Genomic DNA, 20,204 nt, shown 5'->3' with positions numbered 1-20,204 from the left:
TGCTTCCTTAGAAAACAACTCCAAAGAAACACAAAGTTTCAAGTGCTAACAACACGTACGTTCCCTATTTCTAAAGATAGGACTCATTACAAACTGACGATAGAAATGGCTATTTAAATCCCAGTTTGTAATTTGTGTGGCCCGTGTCTAGAAATGGAGCCCACCTTTGTAATAATCACCTATCAAAATCGATTTTCAACTGTGGTTCGTAACGGTTTGGCCCCTCAATCTTTTTCTTTTTTATAGAGGGCTTTCACAAGACAACCATAGGGAAAAAGGAGGACGTGCATCTAGCTATTAATCATTTTGTAGATGTGAGCTTATTAATCTTTCTTAACATTGCAGTGAACAATATGAAGAGCTGGGAGCGCACACTTCCGATGTTCTTCATGCTCCAGCTGGGCAGCAACTTCGTCAATCTCTTCAGTTTATGGTCGAGGGCCTCAGGCATCAGCACCAGGCAGGTGGCCGTCGAGGCGCACCCAGAAGGATTCAAAGTGGAAACAGGGTTTGGCTTGGGTACATATATAGCTGTAGCAGCAGCGGTGTGCATGATCCGAGCAAGTGATGTCTGGGGAAGGCCTCAAGCCACTCGATTGACGCGAACGCGTGGTCAATACGCTGAAGCGTAGGTCTCCAATACACTGCTCAAAGGTATACAGCCTCCCGAGTAAATAAAGCTCCTGCAGTTGACAATCATCAATCAGGTGCCGAAACCTTCTCATGGAGTGGAGGTTAAGGCGAGAGTTGTTCTTATCAGCGGCGTGGTAGATTAATTGGTTGAAGTCACCACAATCAATACCGGCCCTGGAGATCAGTATCATGCTGAACTCTTGCAGCCTGGTGCCCAATTAAACGACCTGGGAAATGAGAAATACATCATACTAATATGACAATTGACTGGAGCCAAAGCCAGGAGAAATTAATTGCCGCCGAGTCAGTACTCACGTTACTAACTGCAATATGGGACCGATAATATAATACCATGCATAAAATTAAACAACAGAATATTATAACAAAATAGGATCTCACAACAGTTAGTTACCTTTTACAGTAGTTTTCCACTACGGCTACGATCCTCCACTTGATGTATGAGTTAGTGGTTGTGCAGTACGGATAAGAATAAACAGAGCTGAACACGGGAAGAACAGAGCATAGTCACTACAGTTTGGACAATTCCCAATGCTTTTCATAATGAATAGTTTTGCACACTCGACCCACAACAATTATGTCAAACATATATGTTATAAGGAAATACAAAACCGAAGTAGCAAACTTTAGCATATACAGTAGTATTGTACAATATATGTGTTGATCCAAAGAGAGGACTGTAACAATGGTTCCACACAATATATATATCACAACGACTGCTTTAGAATTGAAGTCCAAATTAACTGAGTGTCGTGGACCTCTCTCTTTCTGTTACTTTCCATGACATTTTCTTGAATCGCTACATGAACTTGGATGCACTAAGCCACTGACCACAAGCCCTGGATACTATCAAAAAACAACTCGATTCACCCGTATGTCTATAAGGATTGGTTATTAAATGAACAGAAACGAGCAAGGTTATAGCTTTTACCTCACTATTTGCTGCCCTCAGAACCCAGTACAATGGCCTCCTCGTCAACACTGCCATCGTTCATTACACCCCCGATGTAGCCACTACTATAAGTAATATTGCCCCTGACATTATTCGGGTGCTTAGCAATTTGTTGACGGATCATATGACATGCAGCCTCAATGTTTGATTGTCTGGCACCGTCTGTATATATTGTAACATTGACATTTTTTAGATCGTGAAGGTGCTCAATACCAGAATGTGTGCTTCCATATGATTTTGCCCCACAAGCACTGAACATCAACTCGAGGGTTTCGAGCCTTGGCATTGACTTCTCTTGGAAAACTAAGCATGGCAGCCCTGACCAGAGGCGGAAAGCATTAAGACTACGGAAACCATTTCTCTTAATGATAATCTTCTCCTTACGAAGAGGAACCACCCAAAGTTGGAAATGAACCAAAGCCGGTAGATGTCCGAGCAAATCCAAATCTTCGTCCTCCATCTCGCAGACATCAAGTTTCATCTCAGTGAGCCTATTGAGTGGTCCAATCCACTTGGGACAGCGCTGAAAGTAAGAGTTCCACATCCAGAATCTTTTAAGGAGGTACGGTGGGGGTGATAATGATGCTAGAAAATCAACTGGAATAGCTTGTCCGCTAACAATATTCAGTGACTGGAGGTTGTAACTGCTCAATTTGTTGAGAGAAGAGGCCAAGTACTCCTTGCACCTTCCTTCTGCTGGCTCATTCCATGATATCGAGAGATCTCTCAAGTTTTTCAAATTGCCAAGCTCCTGCACTGCACTTACTGGGCTGTCACGGACATTGAAATGTGGTAGTGTCTGAAGTGCTTGCATGCTCCCAATGGCTTCTGGTAACAACATCATCCAGTTCACAATAAGATGCCTTAGATGCTGTAACCGAGTAACACCATGGGGCAGCAAGTTTACCCCTCGGTAAGAACACAATTCTAGTGTCTCAAGATACCGCAGCTCTCCAATTTCTGCAGGAAGTTCATGTACATTCAGTCTCAAATACTTCAGCTGATGTAGTTTGCAAATAATCTTCAAATCATCCGCCCCACTCAACTGACAATCGAGACTCAAGACACGTAAAACTCTAAAATAAGCAAATGGTAGTGTCTGGTTGTAAGAGCCACCAAAGGTGCTGAATGATCTAACATGGGTTAACGATGGCATTTCTTGGGGTTCCAACTTCTGCTCTCGATCATTGTATTGAATTGATAGCCGTCGGATAACACCTTCTGGGTTTGTTGAAAGCGGGCCTGGACCCATGATTGTAACAAAATTCTCCTCTGTTGCCCTTGATTTCAGTAGTTCTAGCATCATATCGTGCAGACGACAAACTCGCACCTTTCCAGAACGGTCAATGTCAACAGGTATAATCATACTCCTATTGATGAGCTCATTGAAGTAGCTTTCAGCAACATCCTCTGCAATTAACCCCCCTTCCTCCTTTATGAATCCTTCAGCTATCCATCTTCTCAGTAAACTACCTCTTTCAATGTCATAATCCTCAGGAAATACACTCAAATAGAGTAAGCAAGTTTTGAGATGCTGCGGAAGATCACTATAGCTGAGTGACAATATAGATTCCATACCCCCAGGATCTTGTTTTATTTGCAATGCATATCCTGTAGATGCCCTCACTTTTTCCCATTGCTCGATCATATTGGGCTTGCTAGCCAATAAGCTAGCTATGCAAACTATAGCCAGGGGGAGGCCACTGCATTTTCTTAGTATATCAGCTGAAATATGCTTAATTCTGTCAGGGCATCCATCCTCAGAGCCAAATACTTTTTTAAAAAGTAGGCTTCTTGAGTGGGACTCACTCAGTGCTTCAATTTTGTAGCAACGGTCACCGGGAAGACTGCAACATGCCTTTGCTATAGACTCGATACGTGTTGTAGTAATTATTCTACTACCCATATTGTTCTCTGGCAGAGCACACTTCAGCAAATTCCAATCTCGTTCAGACCATATGTCGTCAATTATGATAAAGTACCTATTCAATAGTATATGAAAAAGGGTCAAGATATTGAGACAAAATGGAGAGTAAGAAGAATTAGAAGTACTTAATTTATTGTGAACGCATCAGCTGATCAGCATCGTAAGCATGTGGTCATTTCTTCTATGACGACCAATTAATTTCCAAGGAATATTTTAGCAAATTGAAGTTTGCCTGCGGTATAGTATAACACTAACAGCGGCAGTGACCCGAAAGGGCCCGAGAAGGGGCGCTACTCAAGTATGCATGCACTAGTTGCGTAAAAGAGAAGTATGCATGTACTACTGTGTCGTCCCAACAGGACAAATCATTTTTGATTCATTTGTGATTTATATGTTTTTCTACTAAAACAAGCCATTGCACTACGCCGAATAATTCACCGTGTCCATCTGACGCACTAGACAAAATATTGACACAATCCTCAATTATTCTATATTATACCAATGAAAAGTACCTATTTATTTTCCATTTTTCCTTAGGTTATTGCAAAGTATGGATTAGGAATTTTTTTTTGTTTTTATCTCCTTTAATTTCCTGGTACACCTAGTTTTATTTCTTTTTCTTGCATTGAACATCACAAAATGATTTAAATTTGCAATTTTGATGTCTAAAATGCATGTAGAATGATGTAAGCAGATACATTATAGGATTCTAAGACTTTGCCGAGTGCTCGGGCACTCGGCAAAGGCCCCTCTCGCACTCGGCAAAGGCTTTGCCGAGCGTCCACTCGGCAAAGACCGCTCGGCAAAGAATTAATCGGCAAAGGGATTCTTTGTCGAGTGCCACATCAGCACTTGGCAAAGACAAAAATGAAAAAAAACCCCAAAAAATATTTTTTTAGGGGGAGGGCTGCCATCAGCTAGCACCTCCCTCCCCACTTTTTTCAACGTTTTTCCAACAAAATTGTCAACTTTGCCACAGCCAAGATTCAAACCTAGGACATCTCTCACGAGCATATATTCCGTTTTGGTTCCTCATATATTATACCAAATTACATATAAATTGATTATTTGAGCTTTTAAACGATTTCAAATTAATTTCCGGGGGGTGTTTCACACATACAGTATGCTGATGATATTGTCATCATGATTGAAGCTACTGAACAATCAATTAGAAACCTAAAACTCATTCTTTATTGTTTTGAGTGGCTTACGGGTCTAAAAATCAATTATCATAAGAGTGAAGTCTTTGTTTTTGGTGTTACTCGGCTGGAGAAGGAGAAGTTGGCTAATATGCTGAACTGTGTGCTAGGAGAGTTCCCTATGAAATATCTAGGTATCCCTCTTAGCTATAAACATTTGAACATGAGCGCTTTTAGTCCTATGACTCAAAAAATGGTTAAAAGGCTGGATCCTTGGAAAGGAAAATTGATGTCTTCAGGGGGGAGACAAATTCTGACAAATTCTTGCTTGAGCTCCATTCCTCTTTACTGCATGGGTTTCTATCTTCTCAAAGATGGGGTACACAAGAAGATGGATTCTATTAGGGCCAAATTTCTCTGGCAAGGTGCTGATGAGAAATTTAAATACCATATGGCCAAGTTTGAAATGGTTTGTAGACCTAAAGACCAAGGGGGTCTAGGCATTCTTAATACCAAAATAATGAATGAATGTCTTTTGGTTAAATGGATCTGGAAAATCTACCAACAACCAGATGAACTTTGGTTTAAAATTTTGAAAGCAAAGTACCTGAGAAATAATAACTTCTTTGACTCCAAATCTGCAGGAGGTTCCCAATTTTGGAAAGGTTTACATAATATCAAACATCTCTTTAAGTGGGGGGCTGTCTTTAAAGTGGGAGATGGGAAGCTGTGTAGATTCTGGGAAGATTGTTGGCTACAAGGAGCTCCACTGAAATTGGTCTATAATGATTTGTATAACCTGATCAGGAACCCCTTCTGTCATGTTGCGGACTGCTGGGATGAGGGTTCCTGGGGTCTTGAATTTAAAAGATGCCTTTCAATACAACAATATGATAGATGGTTGGGGTTATTGAACTTGCTGAATGATTGTGCGTTGACTGACAATAGAGCTGATCAAGTTTTATGGGCGTTAGAAAAGAAGAATCATTTTACCACTAAGTCCTTGTATCGTTTTTTGACTGACAGGGTGTCAAGAGTAGGGTTGCAGGTTTTATCTGGAAAAGTAGAGTGCCCCTTAAAATTAAGTTCTTTATTTGGCAACTTCTTAATGACAAATTACATGTGGCTGCTAACCTGGCTAAAAAAGGGTGGAAAGGAAGCTAATTTGTTGTCTTTGTGATTGCACTGAGACTGCAGATCATATTTTCTTTAAGTGTCATTTGGCCAAATTGATCTGGGAAATGCTTAAGGAAGTTTTTCACCTAGATTCTTATCCTAAATCATGGGAAGATTTTTGCGATACTTGGTTAAGGGGCAAGGGGCCCTTTCCGATTAGATTGATCATTTTCATATTTTCAGGTTTTGCATGGGCCTTATGGACTGCCAGAAACAAGATGGCTATTAACAAGACGTTTCCTCGTGCCCCCTCTGATATCATATACATTGCATTGTCATTACTGCAGAAGTGGAGCGCAAAGCTTAAGGAGAAAGATCAGGAGCAGGTCATCAAGTTGAAGGCTGCTGTCACAAGTTGGGTCAGAGAATTCAAGCCTAGCTCGATCAATCCTTCTGAAGTAGTAGAAATCTAATGGTGTAGTCTTTCTGGTTTTAGCTGCTATGCTCTGTCTTGAACTGGTATCCCCAGTCGTCATGTTGCACTGTTACATTGCTTTCTAAAAAGCAGAGGTGTTTTGCCTCTTTTTAAAAAAAACGATTTCAAATTAAAACGTTGTCAACTGCAAAGTTTCATAACTTTTTGAGATCTATAATTTTCATTTAGAGAGTTTATCCATCCAAGGTCGTTTATAAAATTTGAATTTCAAATTTGAGAAATTTAAAGTTTTTGCATGACAAGATCATTTCAAATCAAAAAGTTATCAACTATAAAGTTCCATAACTTTTCAAAATATACAAAGTTTATTTAGGCAATTTTTTCATCTGAGGTAATTTTAGAAAATCAAAATTAAAAATTTTTAAATAAAGACGCAGTTTGGAATGACAAGATAAACTCAAATCAAAAAGTTGTCAACTATAAAATTTCATAACTTGACAAGATCTTCAAAGTTTATTATTGTTGTTTGGTCATTTGCTCATCTGACACGGTAATTCTAACATTTTTCACAAATCTTATATATCGATGTAAAATTTGTGAACAAAATTATTTTCATTTTGTCAAATGAAGAAATGGCCAAAATAAATATTATATATCTTGAGAAGTTATACAACTTTGTAGTTCAAAACCTTTTTTTTTGAATTTGTTTAGGACTTCAAAATTTGATTTGAAATTTTCTTTGTCGAGTGTTTTTTTGGCACTCGGCAAAAAAGGTCTTTGCCGAGTGTAAAAAAACACTCGACAAAGAGGGTTCTTTGCCGAGTGCCAAAAAAAACACTCGGGGAAGTCTTTACCGAGTGCCTATCCCCTGGCACTCGGCAAAAGGTCAGGCGCTCGGCAAAGCGCGAGTTTCCTGTAGTGATAGGCTCTCTAATTAACGGAGGCAAATGCACAAAGCAACTGCCTTGGCAAAGCAAAACTTTATAGATGAACTCCGATTGCTACTTCTACGGGCAAATAGCAATTATTACTCTCCAAGTTTAGATCTAGGGATAGCAAATCTCTGTTAGCTCTTTTTTGTGCATTCCTGTTACTGCTCTTCTTTATTTCCTTCCGAGTCTATTAATTGATCCCTTTTTGTTCTGTCTTAGCTCTCTTTAGCTTTGTTAGCTTCTTTTGTTTGTAAGACTACATTGTTTCTTTAATTCTAGTTATTCATGTAGGGGTGTAAACCCCTCCAATTTTCTTAAAAAATGGTTAATGAGCCTCCACGAAAATGCCTGCCACTGAATATCATTTACAGTGGCAGGCATCCTAAGGTGACATCGTCTAAAAACCATTGATTAACAAAGGTACATCAGGATGCCTGTCTTCATAAATCACTTTTCAAATAAGGACATCTTAAGATTCTCGTAGTTGAAAATCACTATTAACAGACGCGGACATTCCAAGTGTCCATCTCTAAAAGTCACTTTCTAGAGGTGAATGTCTTAAGATATCGGTCTCTAAAAACAAATTTTTACAAAATTGAAATCTTCTATGAAATTAAAGCTTTTAAAAGTATTAAGATTATTAAGCAATATAAAAGCTTTAATTTTATTGGAGGTTTACGGGTCACAGATGAACTTCTCCATTAAAAGTATTTCGATATGACTAACGACAAATACACATAATCTTTCCCAATGCAAGAGCAAGATGTCGCCATGGAGTACATGGGAAGGCGACCACCATTTGGTTATTTTTAAGTGGTATAATCAACAGGTATACTTATAAAATTAAAGCTTTTATATTGCTTAATAATCTTATAAGGTTGACAAAAGATACTTAGAAATTTGGAATACTAAATGAAAACATTATTATGAAGCAAAGCAAAACACTTGGGCCTGTTTGGCATAACTTTTTGCAGGTCCAGCTCATCCTGCACCAACAACCGTACGAACAATATTCACATATAAGCTATATATATATTTCTCTCCTCACAAAATGAACAAGGACACCGAAAGAAGACATGTTTTATGGCTCCTCTACTAGTACAAAGAAGCACAATGCTGGCGGTGGAATATAATTTTTACAGGCAGTTTTAATTAAACAACGCCTATGGAAAGGTATCGGTTTGCCCGACTAAAAAACCGCCTGTGAAAATCAATTTTTACGGGCGGTTTTGCTAACAAAACCGTCTGTAGAAATCATATATTTCTACAGGCTGTTCTCCTAAGCAGCCAGTGAAAATCATATTTCTACAGTTGGTTTCTTAAGAAAACCACCCGTAAAAATAATTTAAAATTATTTTTTTTGAGATTTTTAAATGACCTCGTTTGAAAAAACCATCAAAATGAAAGTTGTAGATCTCGAAAAGTTATGAAACTTTGTAGTTGATAAGTTTTTCATTTGAAATCTTCTTGTCGTCGAAAACTACGTTTGAATTTCTCAAATTTGAAATTCAAATTTTATAAATGACTTCGGATGAAGAAACTACTAATACAAAAGTTGTAGATCTTAGAAAGTTGTGAAACTTTGTAGTTGACAACTTTTCCATTAGAATCCGTTTAGGGCCTCAATTAATCAATATATGCTCGGTTTAGGATAATATGTGGAGAACTAAACTCTAATATAGATATAATTGAGTGATAGGTGTAGTGGTAGAGAGGAGGCTACACCTAAGAGTAAGATCTCAGGTTCGAATCTTTTTACAGGAGGTAGCCGGTTCCAGATTACCCACATGTGGAAAAAATTATTTCCACACACCCAGCTTAGGCGGTTCGCCAATCCACCTATAGAAAGGAGTGACGAACCGCCTGTTGTAACACCCGATTTTAAGAACAAAATCAGATATGCACCATATGTGAGTTTTAGAAGACAAGCCTCACATATAGCTACAAATAAAGGGGTAATATCAAAGGACAATGCATAAATTATATAGCGTAGATAATAAATTAGAAACAACCTTGGGCAGCAAACACGGAAATGAACTCCAAACTTCGGGTGTTAATCTCACTCTACAGGATCCAACTGACTGGTTGATCACAAGCCCAATACTTCTCCTGAGGTGTGGGGGAGATAGCAAGAGTGAGTCCAAGACGAACTCCGCAAGTATAACAACTAGATTGTATAGATCCCACAATCTCATGATCAATGTGACATAAATAATATAGAGCATTAAACAATAATCAATGAGTTTCTTAACACAAGATTCATCACCCTTAATGTAAGAGTTCCCAAGGCCGCTCGTGACCGTGAGCACGGCTAGTATACCAGTTTTTAACACTCTGCAGAGGTTGTACATCTTTACCCATGAGTCATGATTTACCCTTTCGCCTGAGGTGATCAGCCTCGTAACCCACTACCAAGGTAGGTCGGCAGGGATCACTATGAAGTCTTTCAAAGGTTCGTCTAACAAGTTAGGGCCGCTTGGTTTCGGTAGTCAGTCCGTGTGATTCTACTACTCGCAGGGAATCCACGGTCTGCTATCCCCCATTTGCGCCACACGGGTAACCTCTAACAAGCTAGAAAACTTACTCATACTTGACTAAAGCCAGAGCCATTATAGCCCTCATGGTTGCACTTTCATCCCGGTTATCACTTACGAATAAATCCTCAAGTTGCTAAAAAGTCATTATTATCATTTGTTGCTTTATATCGATCTAGTCACAAGATCATGGTCATAGAATTAAAACCCAAATGCTATACTTGCCTTGATCCAATTGCTCCTACTGGTCCTGCTGAAATTACTTGCTTCCAAGGCTCTGATCTTGATCACCGAAGTAATGCTCACCGACTAAACTCGATCACCAATCATCAACACACAAGCATTCAAGGCCACACATACACAAAGCAAACAAAACTAGAATTAAAACATTACACCAGCAGTAAATAAATTTATTTAGTTTTCCAAAATCATCTACACGCCGCTACGATCACGTCAACGCAAAATTCATGCAAAACGGAGTTACGACGCGAAATCTACGCATTAAACGGGACTACAAAGGCTATCTACGGACTTGTATTTATCTAGGAAACCTAACAGTGGTGAATCTAGACAACAAAGGTACCAACGCGAAGCTTATGAAATTGTGAAACTAACGCAGCTTGAACGGATCGAATCGGAGCTAAAACGGAGAAGATATTAATTTTCTAAGATTTTATATAGAGAAGTAATTAATTAAATAGGGTTACAAAATTAAAATATTTCAAACTGATGAACCAATATTACTAACATGTAGATCTCACGAAAACGAATCTAACTCAATTTGAACGGGTCAAATCGGAGCTAAAACGAATATTTTATGAGCTAAACAAACTCAGTGGCAAAACTGTAAATACTGAAAACGTATTCTGATTCAAACCGAGACTTTACGCTTCTCCAAAAGCAAAGCGTATTTCCTGCAAAGCGCCAAGGACTGCGGGTTTTATTTCCTAAATTCAAAAGGACTCTTTAGCAAAATATCCACCCGAAGGGGTATGGAGCGCTCCTGGCCATCGGATTGAAAACGGACGCTCACGATTAGATCGGGGGGGGGGGACAGGAGATGCCGGCCGGAGGGGGAAGAGGACACGGCGGCGCTCCATGGCCGGCTGGCCCGAGATCGCCGGAGAAAACCTACAGAGCGCTACGGAGCTCGGTTTCGCGAAGCAAAAACACCGGGAGAGAGAGGAGGTCGCGGCGAATCCAATCCTAGCCTTTGCGCAGCCGGAGAAACGTCCGCGCAGCGCGGACCGCGGTGGCGCCATGGCCGGCTCCTCGGAGCTCATGGCTAGGACGCTAGGAGGCACCAAATCGCATGAAATTTGATTGAGAAGAACGCGGGGAAGGAGTAGAGCTCACCAGCGCGAAGAATTGGAGCGTAAATGGCTTGATTCGATGGGACGACGTGCGGAGGTCGCGGCGGTTTTCGGCGAGCACGCTGCGCGTTCAAGAACGAGGGCAAGGATGGGGGGAGAGCAAATGGGGAAGGGGAAGGGGGCTCGGGCGCGCGCGCGACTCCAAATGACAAGGAGCGGGGGAAAGGAGATCGTGGGAGCGGGGGGGGGGGGGGGGGCTCGACTTGAGGTTGAGGTTGAGCAGAATCGGGAGAGAGGGAGCAGGGGCTGGCGGTTGGAGATGATGGAGCTGACAGATGGGCCCCATCTGTCGGCGGGAGGGAGAGGGAGTTGGCCAGCTGGGCCTCGGCCCAGGAAAAGAAGAAGGGGGCGCAGGGTTTGGGCCCTGCAGGCCGAAAGGAGAAAGGGGGAGAAGGGAAGAAAGATTTTCCTTTTTCCTTTTTCAAACCAAATTTCCAAATATATTTTCAAATTGAGATTTTGTACAAATTTACATTTTTGTTGTTAAAACAATTATCTCAATAAAAATGCACCAGCATATATGCAACAACAATGTTATTCTAAACTTATATTAAATTTTAATTTCTCTAAAATTATTATTATTATTATTTCTTATATTTTGATGCTCACAAAATTGACACAATAAATCAAATTTCAACTATTTTAAAAACAAGCAAATTTTCGGGTGTTACACCTGTATAGTACCTCTGTGTACTAGTGCTATGGCCTATGATATCCTGTAGCACGAAGCTAAAGCAAGTGGGAGCCCAGCCAGCCAAACAAGGTTTGTAAAGCTAAGTTGCTAGTTTGGATCCAAATATACCGTGTAATGAACAATGCAAACTTGATGAAAATGATTTCATGGGACTAAGACTGGTAGAGTACAAATAAATTGGATAGGATCAGGGAATAATAGGATAATAATAAGTACCTCTTATGTTCCAGTAGGTCTCTTATTTCTTCTATAATCCTTTGCTCGTCCCATATCTCTCTTTCATGGACAAGAGTACGGTTCTTGTCTACGCGAGTGAGTATATTCCAGAGGATTTTCTTGTCATCGGGCTTTTGCGAGACCGGCACAACCGCCTCACAGTCGAATTGCTTCCCAATCTTACGCCGGACCTCGTTGGCAAGCGTGGTTTTTCCCAAACCACCAAAGCCATAGATGGACAGCACCTTGCGACGACGACCAGCAAGGTCGTCATCCTCCATCAGGAGCCAGCTCGCAAGGTCATCCCTTGGGCCATCGATGCCCACAAGCTGAGACTCCTCTGGGAACAGAGCCCACAGTCGAGGATCCGTGGCTCGAATGCTGCTGCAGGGACTGCTGCTGGAAACTTGATCGAGCTTGTACCTCACGCGCTGCTCCGCCACCTCCACCACACGCGCCTTGAGTTGTTGGATTTGGTTGGCGATCTCGTGCCTCGTCACCAGCGCCTTGAGACGCCGAGCGCACTCCTTGATGCAGCTTGGACGACCGTGACGCTGACGCTGACGCTTGGTGTCAACTCCGCGGACGAACTCGTCCACGCAGTCTTCGATGTCGTAGGCGAGCTCCCTCAGCTCTCTTGTCCAGGCCTTCACTTGCACGTCTGGGCTCTCCATTGCAGCACACTTTTGGAGAACGGCATTCATGCTGTTTAGCTCAGACCGGAGGAAGCGGATCTCGCGGCGGACTCCTTTCAGGCGAGTGTACTCCTCAGCGAGGAGATCGCCAAGTTTCTTCAGGAGGGAGTCCATGACACCCGTAGCCTCCATCATCTCTTGCCCGCTCAGCAGAGTGTCGGTGCCGTGCCTATGGTGGACAAGGATAAGAAGGCAGCCTTGCTAAATAATGGAGCGTGCTTATCCTCGATCTGCCTCTGCGGCATTTTATTATTTTATATCCCTCATCCCATGTCATGTCCCTTGGCTTTTCTGGCACCGTCGCGCTGGAAGGCACCATGCCAGAGGATGACCAAAGCCATGACCAACCTACTCCACCTTGTCTCGTGACCAAACACTACCTAGGGCTTGTTTAGATATGAATAATTTTTGGATTTTGACGCTATAGTGTTTTTGTTTTTATTTGACAAACATTGTCCAATTAAAAAGTAATTAGACTTAAAAGATTTGTCTCACGATTTACAGATAAACTATATGTAATTAGTTTTTATTTTCATCTATATTTAATGTTTCATGCATGTGCCATAAGATTCGACGGAGAATCTTGAAAAGTTTTTGCTTTTTGGGTGAACTAAACAAGGCCCTAATGTTATACTAGTTCACTGTTTAAAACACATATAGGCCGGCCTTGTTTAGTTCCCCCAGAAAACCAAAAAGTTTTCAAAATTCCCAATCACATCTAATCTTGTGGCATATGCATGAAACATTAAATATAGACGAAAACAAAAACTAATTACACAGTTTAGCTATAAATCACAAGACGAATCTTTTGATCCTAGTTAGTCTATAATTAGATAATATTTATCACAAACAAACGAAAGTGCTACAGTACCGAAAATTTTTCACTTTTCGAAACTAAACAAGTACAAAGATCATTTGAGGAGCGTAAGTCTGCAACACATCAGGGCCTTGTTTACTTCCAAAAAATTTTGCAAAATAGGAATAGTAGCACTTTTGTTTGTATTTGACAAATATTATTCAATTATAGATTAACTAGGCTCAAAAGATTCGTCTCACCAATTCCGACCAAACTGTATAATTAGTTTTTATTTTTATCTATATTTAATACTCCATGCATACGTCTAAAGATTCGATGTGATGGGGAATCTGAAAAATTTTGTAAAATTTTTGAGGAACTAAACAAGGCCAGGCCATAGAAATCAGCTTGTATTTGATAAATATTATCCAATTATGGACTAACTAGGCTCAAAAGATTCGTCTCGTCAATTCTGATCAAACTGTACAATTAGTTTTTATTTTTATCTATATTTAATACTTCATGCATACGTCTAAAGATTCGATGTGACGAGGAATTCAAAAAATTTTGTAAAATTTTTGGAGAAGGCCTTGTTCAGTTTGCAAAAAAATTTGGCTTCGGGTACTGTAGCACTTGCGTTTGTTTGTGGCAAATATTGTCCAATCATAGACTAACTAGGGTCAAAAGATTGTTCTCGCGATTTACAGGTAAACTGTATAATTAGTTTTATTTTTTTCTATATTTAATGTTTCATGCATGTGTCGTAAGATTCGATGTGACGGAGAATCTTGAAAATTTTTGATAGTTTTTGGAACTAAACAAGGCCTAAACAAGGCCTAAACGAACGAGAACCCAAGGTCTTAAAAGCATCCCATTGCTGCAGTGTTTTATTGTCCCACCCGTGTCATGTCCTTTGACCTTTATGTCACGGTCGGTCGGCTGGAAGGCGCCATTCCAAACGCTCGAGGTCTATGCTTTCACTGAAAAATAGCGTAAGGCCTTGTTTAGTTTAAAAAGATTTTAGCAAAACAAACGACGACGTAGTACTTTTGTTTCTATTTGATAAATATTGTCTAAATATAAACTAACTAGTCTTAAAAAATTCATCTCGTAAATTATAAATAAATTATTATTTTTATTTATATTTAATGTTTTATGCATACGTCAGAAGATTTAATGTGACGAAGAATGTGAATTTTTTGTATAAGTTTTTAGAAACTAAACAATGCCTAAATTTTATAATTAACGATATATTACACCTTAGGTTAGAAATTTACGCTAGCGATTCGTTTGTCAATACTCTTTCCTCCACGTTAGATTCTGAGCATGAAATCGCTGGTACAAAACGCCTTGTTGCGATGCCCTAACGTGGATTCTGAGCATGAAATCGTTAGTACAAAACGCCTTGTTGGGATGGTGTGAGATGAGCTAAGTTTCGAGTTAATTTTAAACCATTTATTTGTAGCTTTATTTTTAAAGTTTAGAGGAAAAAAAATCCAAACAAACCCTTAATTATTTGTTGTGATTTGACGTCTAGTATAACTTTAAGAAAAGACCACGCTGTAGCTTTAGGGTACCTACCACGCGCTTCACAAAAAGGATGCTTAATCATTTATGAACCGACAAGGTTTGTTCCATTTCAAAAAGTTCGTGGTAGTAGGTGCGTTAGCTTTATTCGAAGTTCTCGTAATGCGCCAATTATATTGCCGACAAGTTCCAACATTATTCGATAATAAAGCTAGTACCGGTAAAGCGAGAACGAAAGATTCAAAGTGATATCGTTGATCACCGTATGTTTCCAATTTTGATGGTATTTGAACTTTTGATTTTGTAATTTTCTTCAAGTACGGTATTGATGTCGCTGCCGCTAATATCAAATACTCAATCCATCCTAAATTGTAAGTCGTTTAACTTTTTTAATATCAAGTTTGACCACTCGTCTTATTCAACGTTTTGTACAAAATATTACTTTTTTTTGTTGTGTATTGGTTTATTAATAAAAGTTCTTCAAGAATGACTTAAAATTTGACTATATTTGCACAATTTTTTTGAAAAAGACGAGTGGTCAAACTTGGAGTAGAAAAAGTCAAACGACTTACAATTTGGGATGGTGAGAGTAGTAGTTAAAATAAAAATATGATACAGTTCGCCAACGCCAACGCGCTGTCAAGCGAAGACCACCGAGGCCAAGGTCAAGTCACGCTTGGTGGACCTCCGCCAGCACAGAAAAGGAGCAGGATAGGATGCCTGGATGATGATGATTCATGGATTATAATATTATGGTCTTGTTTAGTTTTCAAAAAGTTTTATAAAAATTTTTAAATTTTTTTTCATATCGAATCTTGAGGCACATATATAGATTTGTTTAGTTGATAAGCTATAGTAAAAAAATTATTGTTGGCTACTTCGTTATGAAAGAAAAATAATGTTGAATGGTTGGTAGATTCGGCTGATAAGCTTAAAGTCTACAATTTACGAGACGAATCCAATAAATCTAGTTAGTCTATAATTAAACAATATTTATCAAATACAAATAAAGTAGCTATAGTGTTCATTTTACAAATTTTTTGCAATATGCTGCATGCAGGCCGACGCCTACTTTCCTCGGTCTGGTCCGTGCGTGATCGGACCCTCGTGTCTGCTCGATCACTTGTGAATTATTGCTACGATTAAGCATCGTAACTACCCGAAAACGAACGTGACGGGTCAAAAACGGTGACCAGAGGGGGATAAATAGGAGCCTCAAACTTCTTTTGAAATATTCAGCCGTTGTTTTAAAATCACCGCGAAACACAAGTACGTTCCAAAAACTAAAATACTCAAGTCAGCTAGTGACGAGAGTATCTAGATAAATTCTTTGAAACGGTAACGCAATAGACGGAACAAGAATTGGGACTCAAACAACCAAACTACGAGCGGAACAAAAAAATCAAAACTGAGAAAAAATAGACACAAAATCCCCTGAAAAATCGTTCATCATAGAAAAATCAAAACTGCAGGACACTCAAACCAAATCTTTGCTAGGCTTTGGGTCCACGAACAGCCCACCAAGGGTGAGCGCTGCTGTGCTTGTTTGCTTGACGCCGGTCGAAACGGCAACCTGCAGACAGAAAACGAATACAAACGCACAGAATTGGTGACCTGCTTGGGGACTCGATGAGCGGAGTAGCTAGAGCTCCTAAACGTGACTGCTGGGGATAGGCAGGGTCTGCACTGCTGAAACTGCACTGCCTGAAACCTGAAGCGAGCGGCCAGCTACAAAGACCTTCGGCAAACACTGGCTGGCTGGGAGGCGCTCGGCGCTGCAGCGTTGCTGCTGTTTCTCCCGTACTAGCACTTGACAAACAAAGTGGTGATACCGTTTTCGAACACGTATCTTTTGACGCGTACCGGGGTTAGTAAAGTATAGATCGGCAGATGAAGCAACGGTAACTAGTCTACATGGAAGTTGCCGATGAAGGTGGTTGCCGATGAGAAAACAACTGAATGTGACTAAGTCCAGAGATGGTGACGTGTTCGTGCCGATGACCAGTATCAATGTTTGCCGATGGCCACAACAGGAGGTCTGCCGATGGCTCTGAAGAAAAGCGTGGAGGTTGCCGATTGATCTGTGGCGGTGCCCCGGTCGGTTACAAGGGGGTAGTTTTATGTTTTCCTTATTTATTAGAATTCGTTTTGTGTACGGGTTCCGTTTAGTTTGGAATTCGAGTCCTAGTCGTATCTGGTTGTAGCTCTTCGGATAGGGTATAAATGTAGACCCTAGGGCAATGTAATGGGACAATCTATGAATCCATCAAACACAAGTTTTTACTCATATTCCAGCATCTACTTTTTCGACGACTTCGTCATATTTTCTTTTTACTACGAGTTCTTAGAAATTCGTCGAGTCAAACTCGACGCGTTCTCAAGTTCCGCGTGATCACCTCTTGGCCGTGACATCCGGGCGCATCGCTGTTGTCGGGACCAAAGTGGTCGAGTTACTACCTTTGTCGATTGTAAGGTCAAATCGGCTGGCACGCCTTAACGTTTGAATCGGGTATTAGCCCTTTGTGTTTGCAGATTAGTTTTGCACCAACACAAAGGAACCAAGATCGAGCAGAAGAGAACAAGTGTCCTATATATATTTTAAAAAAATTCAAAAAAATTATATTTTAAATATATTACTAAAATGTCACTACTATATTATATACAATATGTATAACCATATACTCTATGTATACATACTTAACATACATATCACTCTAGATGGTCTACTATGATATATATATATATATATATATATATATATATATATATATATATATAGGACGCGTTTCTTTTACACGCGCGTGTAGTTACTCTCATCTATATATCTCTAGATTTAAGGTGTATATGACCGGATGAAATGTATATAGACAAAGTATATGATCATACTAGATCATCTAGAGTGATATGTATGTAAGTATGCATGCATACATAGAGTATATGGTTATACTTATTGTATATAATATAGTAGTGGCATTTTAGTAATATATTTAAAATATAATTTTTTTTGAAAAATTTTCGCGTGGTAAGATCTAGAGTATATTAATATGAGTATATAAACATACTCAAATCGATAAACAAGTATGAATACATACACAATGTAGTTTATTGAATATGAGTGTGTGTGTGTGATCATCTTGTGGGATGCCTGTTTATGTTTGTGGGTGTTCTTGCAGCGGCTGGTGGTTCGACAACATACGGGAAAAGGATATGGACATGTGGAAAAAGGTGAAGGGAGGCCCGCAGTACGACGGCGAGTTCCTGCATGATAAGATCAACAAACTAATCAAGGACACCAAGCTGGCGGACACGCTGAGCAACGTCGTGATCCCGGCGTTCGACGTGAGCCGGATGCAGTGTTGGCAAGTATCGATCAGAAACACACGAGTATGATGGTGGCTAGCCTAACAAACGAGCAGAGATCGAAAGCAAAGCGCAACGGGAAGAACGCTTGGCAACCGCCACCAGGGCAACAGGGTGACAGTGCCCCTTTTCGCTCTCGTTCTCCACGAGTACATACACAGATACAAAGTACTGGAGGCTCTGAGTGAGTCCTCTTACATCAGGGAGTTTATACCAACTCCTAACTCACGCGACTCACACATAAAAGAAACTGCTAAACACGATACAAGATGGACTGAAACACAGTCTTCAGGAAACTGTCGAACCGTGGTCACGGTCACCACGCGCTCCACGCACTCCCGTTCCCGCCAGGCTTTCAAATTGCTTTCTCCCGCCTTGCCCACGTCATTAGCTCCCTGAGTATGTGTCCCACACCATCAGTGACAGGTTTACACTAACATTCTCCCCCTTAAACCTGTCAGATAGCAACACCAAGGTCTGACACCCAATAGGTGTCTCATCACCACCAGCTTCCCCACCGGCAATGCCTTGGTCAGTGCATCAGCCTTATGCTCATCAGTGCTAACCCTTTTCACTGTAATCTGACCTCTCTCTACACACCGTCTGATGAAGTGATATTTTATATCAATGTGTTTACTCCTTCCATGAAACACAGGATTGTTCATCAGAGCGCTAGCAGAATTATTGTCTACATAAAGAGTTACTGCACTTGGCTTCTCTTCAGTGATTTCACTCAACAGATTCCTCAACCACAGAGCTTGCCTTGCTGTAGATGTTGCAGCCATAAACTCTGCTTCACAAGATGACAAAGCCACTGTTTTCTGCTTCTGGGAACACCAGCTGATCAAGTTTTCTTCCAAGTAGAAAGCCAGCCCACCAGTACTTGTTCTCTCAACCTGATCAGCTCCATGATCACTATCAGTGTACCCCACTAACACACCTGTGCCACCACCTTGGACATACACCAGCCCAAACTCAGTAGTGCCCTTCAGGTACCTCATGATCTGCTTCACTGCCTGTTGACGGTCCTTAATGCTCATATTTAACCATCAATTAATCATGGAAAAAGATCCAAATGCAACCAACACCTAGACTTAGGGTTTTATCTGACAGAATTCCACGAGTTTTGGTGTTTGTCTATTTCTGCAGGGGGTTATCAGGAAATACGGAAGAAAGGCCCACACGTCGGGATTACATAGAGATATTAACGTGCCGCGCAATTATCTTACATCTAGAAGACTCCAGAAGCCGCGGGAAGGAAGCGGAGGCCAAACGGGGCTAGGCACTGGGCGCCCGCCCAGTTGACCTGGGCGCCCGCCCTGACTTGGAGTTGGATCAGGACTCTTTTCGTGGATGATGTTCCACCGACCTAAAGGATCAAGGATAACCGTTCAATCAACGTCGGTTTGATCCAACGGCCCATATTCACTTGGAAGGACTATAAAACCAGACCCCCTAGCCCTTGGAGATCATACCTCTTCTACAGAATCAAAGTTAGGGTTTCAATTCTTCATCCAAGTAGAGAGGATCCCTCTAGTTCTTCTAGTTCTACCTCTAGTTCATCTAGTTCTAGTTCTAGTTCATCTAGTTCTAGTTCTAGTTCTAGTTAGTTCTAGTTGTAATCTAGAAAATAGGGAGAGAGAGAAGAGGAGAGCGGAGGAGGAGCCAGATCTGTCGGATCTTCCTCAACATTGTACTTTTGCAGCAACTGGTTCGTTCTTCATCGTTCTCCAGGTTCTTCAACTCATAATTCCTGAGTTCTTTAATTACTTTTATTTACATTCAAGTTATTTATTGGATTCCCGCTTGCATCAAGTGCTCTAATCTTTGAAATATTAGAGTAGTAATTAATAGAT

General features: G+C 40.5%; 1 protein-coding gene across 4 annotated transcripts; it reads right to left on the bottom strand.

Annotated features, from left to right (window-relative positions):
- LOC8086000 (disease resistance protein RPP13) lies at positions 57–12,899 on the bottom strand. 4 transcript variants are annotated; one of them, XR_002452884.1, is made up of 4 exons: positions 11,971–12,894; positions 1,583–3,585; positions 1,046–1,132; positions 57–860 (listed from the first exon to the last, which is right to left on the bottom strand). XR_002452884.1 is itself a non-coding variant. In XM_002449963.2 (3 exons), the coding sequence occupies exons 1-2, from the start codon at positions 12,798–12,800 to the stop codon at positions 1,587–1,589; spliced, it is 2,829 nt and encodes a 942-aa protein (XP_002450008.2). In that variant the 5' UTR covers positions 12,801–12,894; the 3' UTR covers positions 1,235–1,497; positions 1,583–1,586. The 4 variants fall into 4 exon arrangements, 3 of the variants coding, with proteins under 3 accessions (XP_002450008.2, XP_021316365.1, XP_021316366.1); XM_002449963.2 differs by lacking the exons at positions 57–860; positions 1,046–1,132 and adding an exon at positions 1,235–1,497; XM_021460690.1 differs by lacking the exons at positions 57–860; positions 1,046–1,132 and adding an exon at positions 1,235–1,490.

The sequence above is a fragment of the Sorghum bicolor genome, chromosome 5 (assembly GCF_000003195.3).
Source record: "Sorghum bicolor cultivar BTx623 chromosome 5, Sorghum_bicolor_NCBIv3, whole genome shotgun sequence".
In the NCBI taxonomy this organism is placed as follows: Eukaryota; Viridiplantae; Streptophyta; class Magnoliopsida; order Poales; family Poaceae; genus Sorghum; species Sorghum bicolor.
This window is presented reverse-complemented; position numbering and strand designations above follow the sequence as displayed.

Bases quoted from the DNA above. Each gene is read 5' to 3' on its own strand.
- LOC8086000 (XM_002449963.2), bottom strand. From the start codon at position 12,800: ATGATGGAGGCTACGGGTGTCATGGACTCCCTCCTGAAGAAACTTGGC. The intron at 3,586-11,970 runs GTACTTATTATT...ACTATTGAATAG, and splicing joins GACCTACTGGAACATAAGAG to GTACTTTATCATAATTGACG.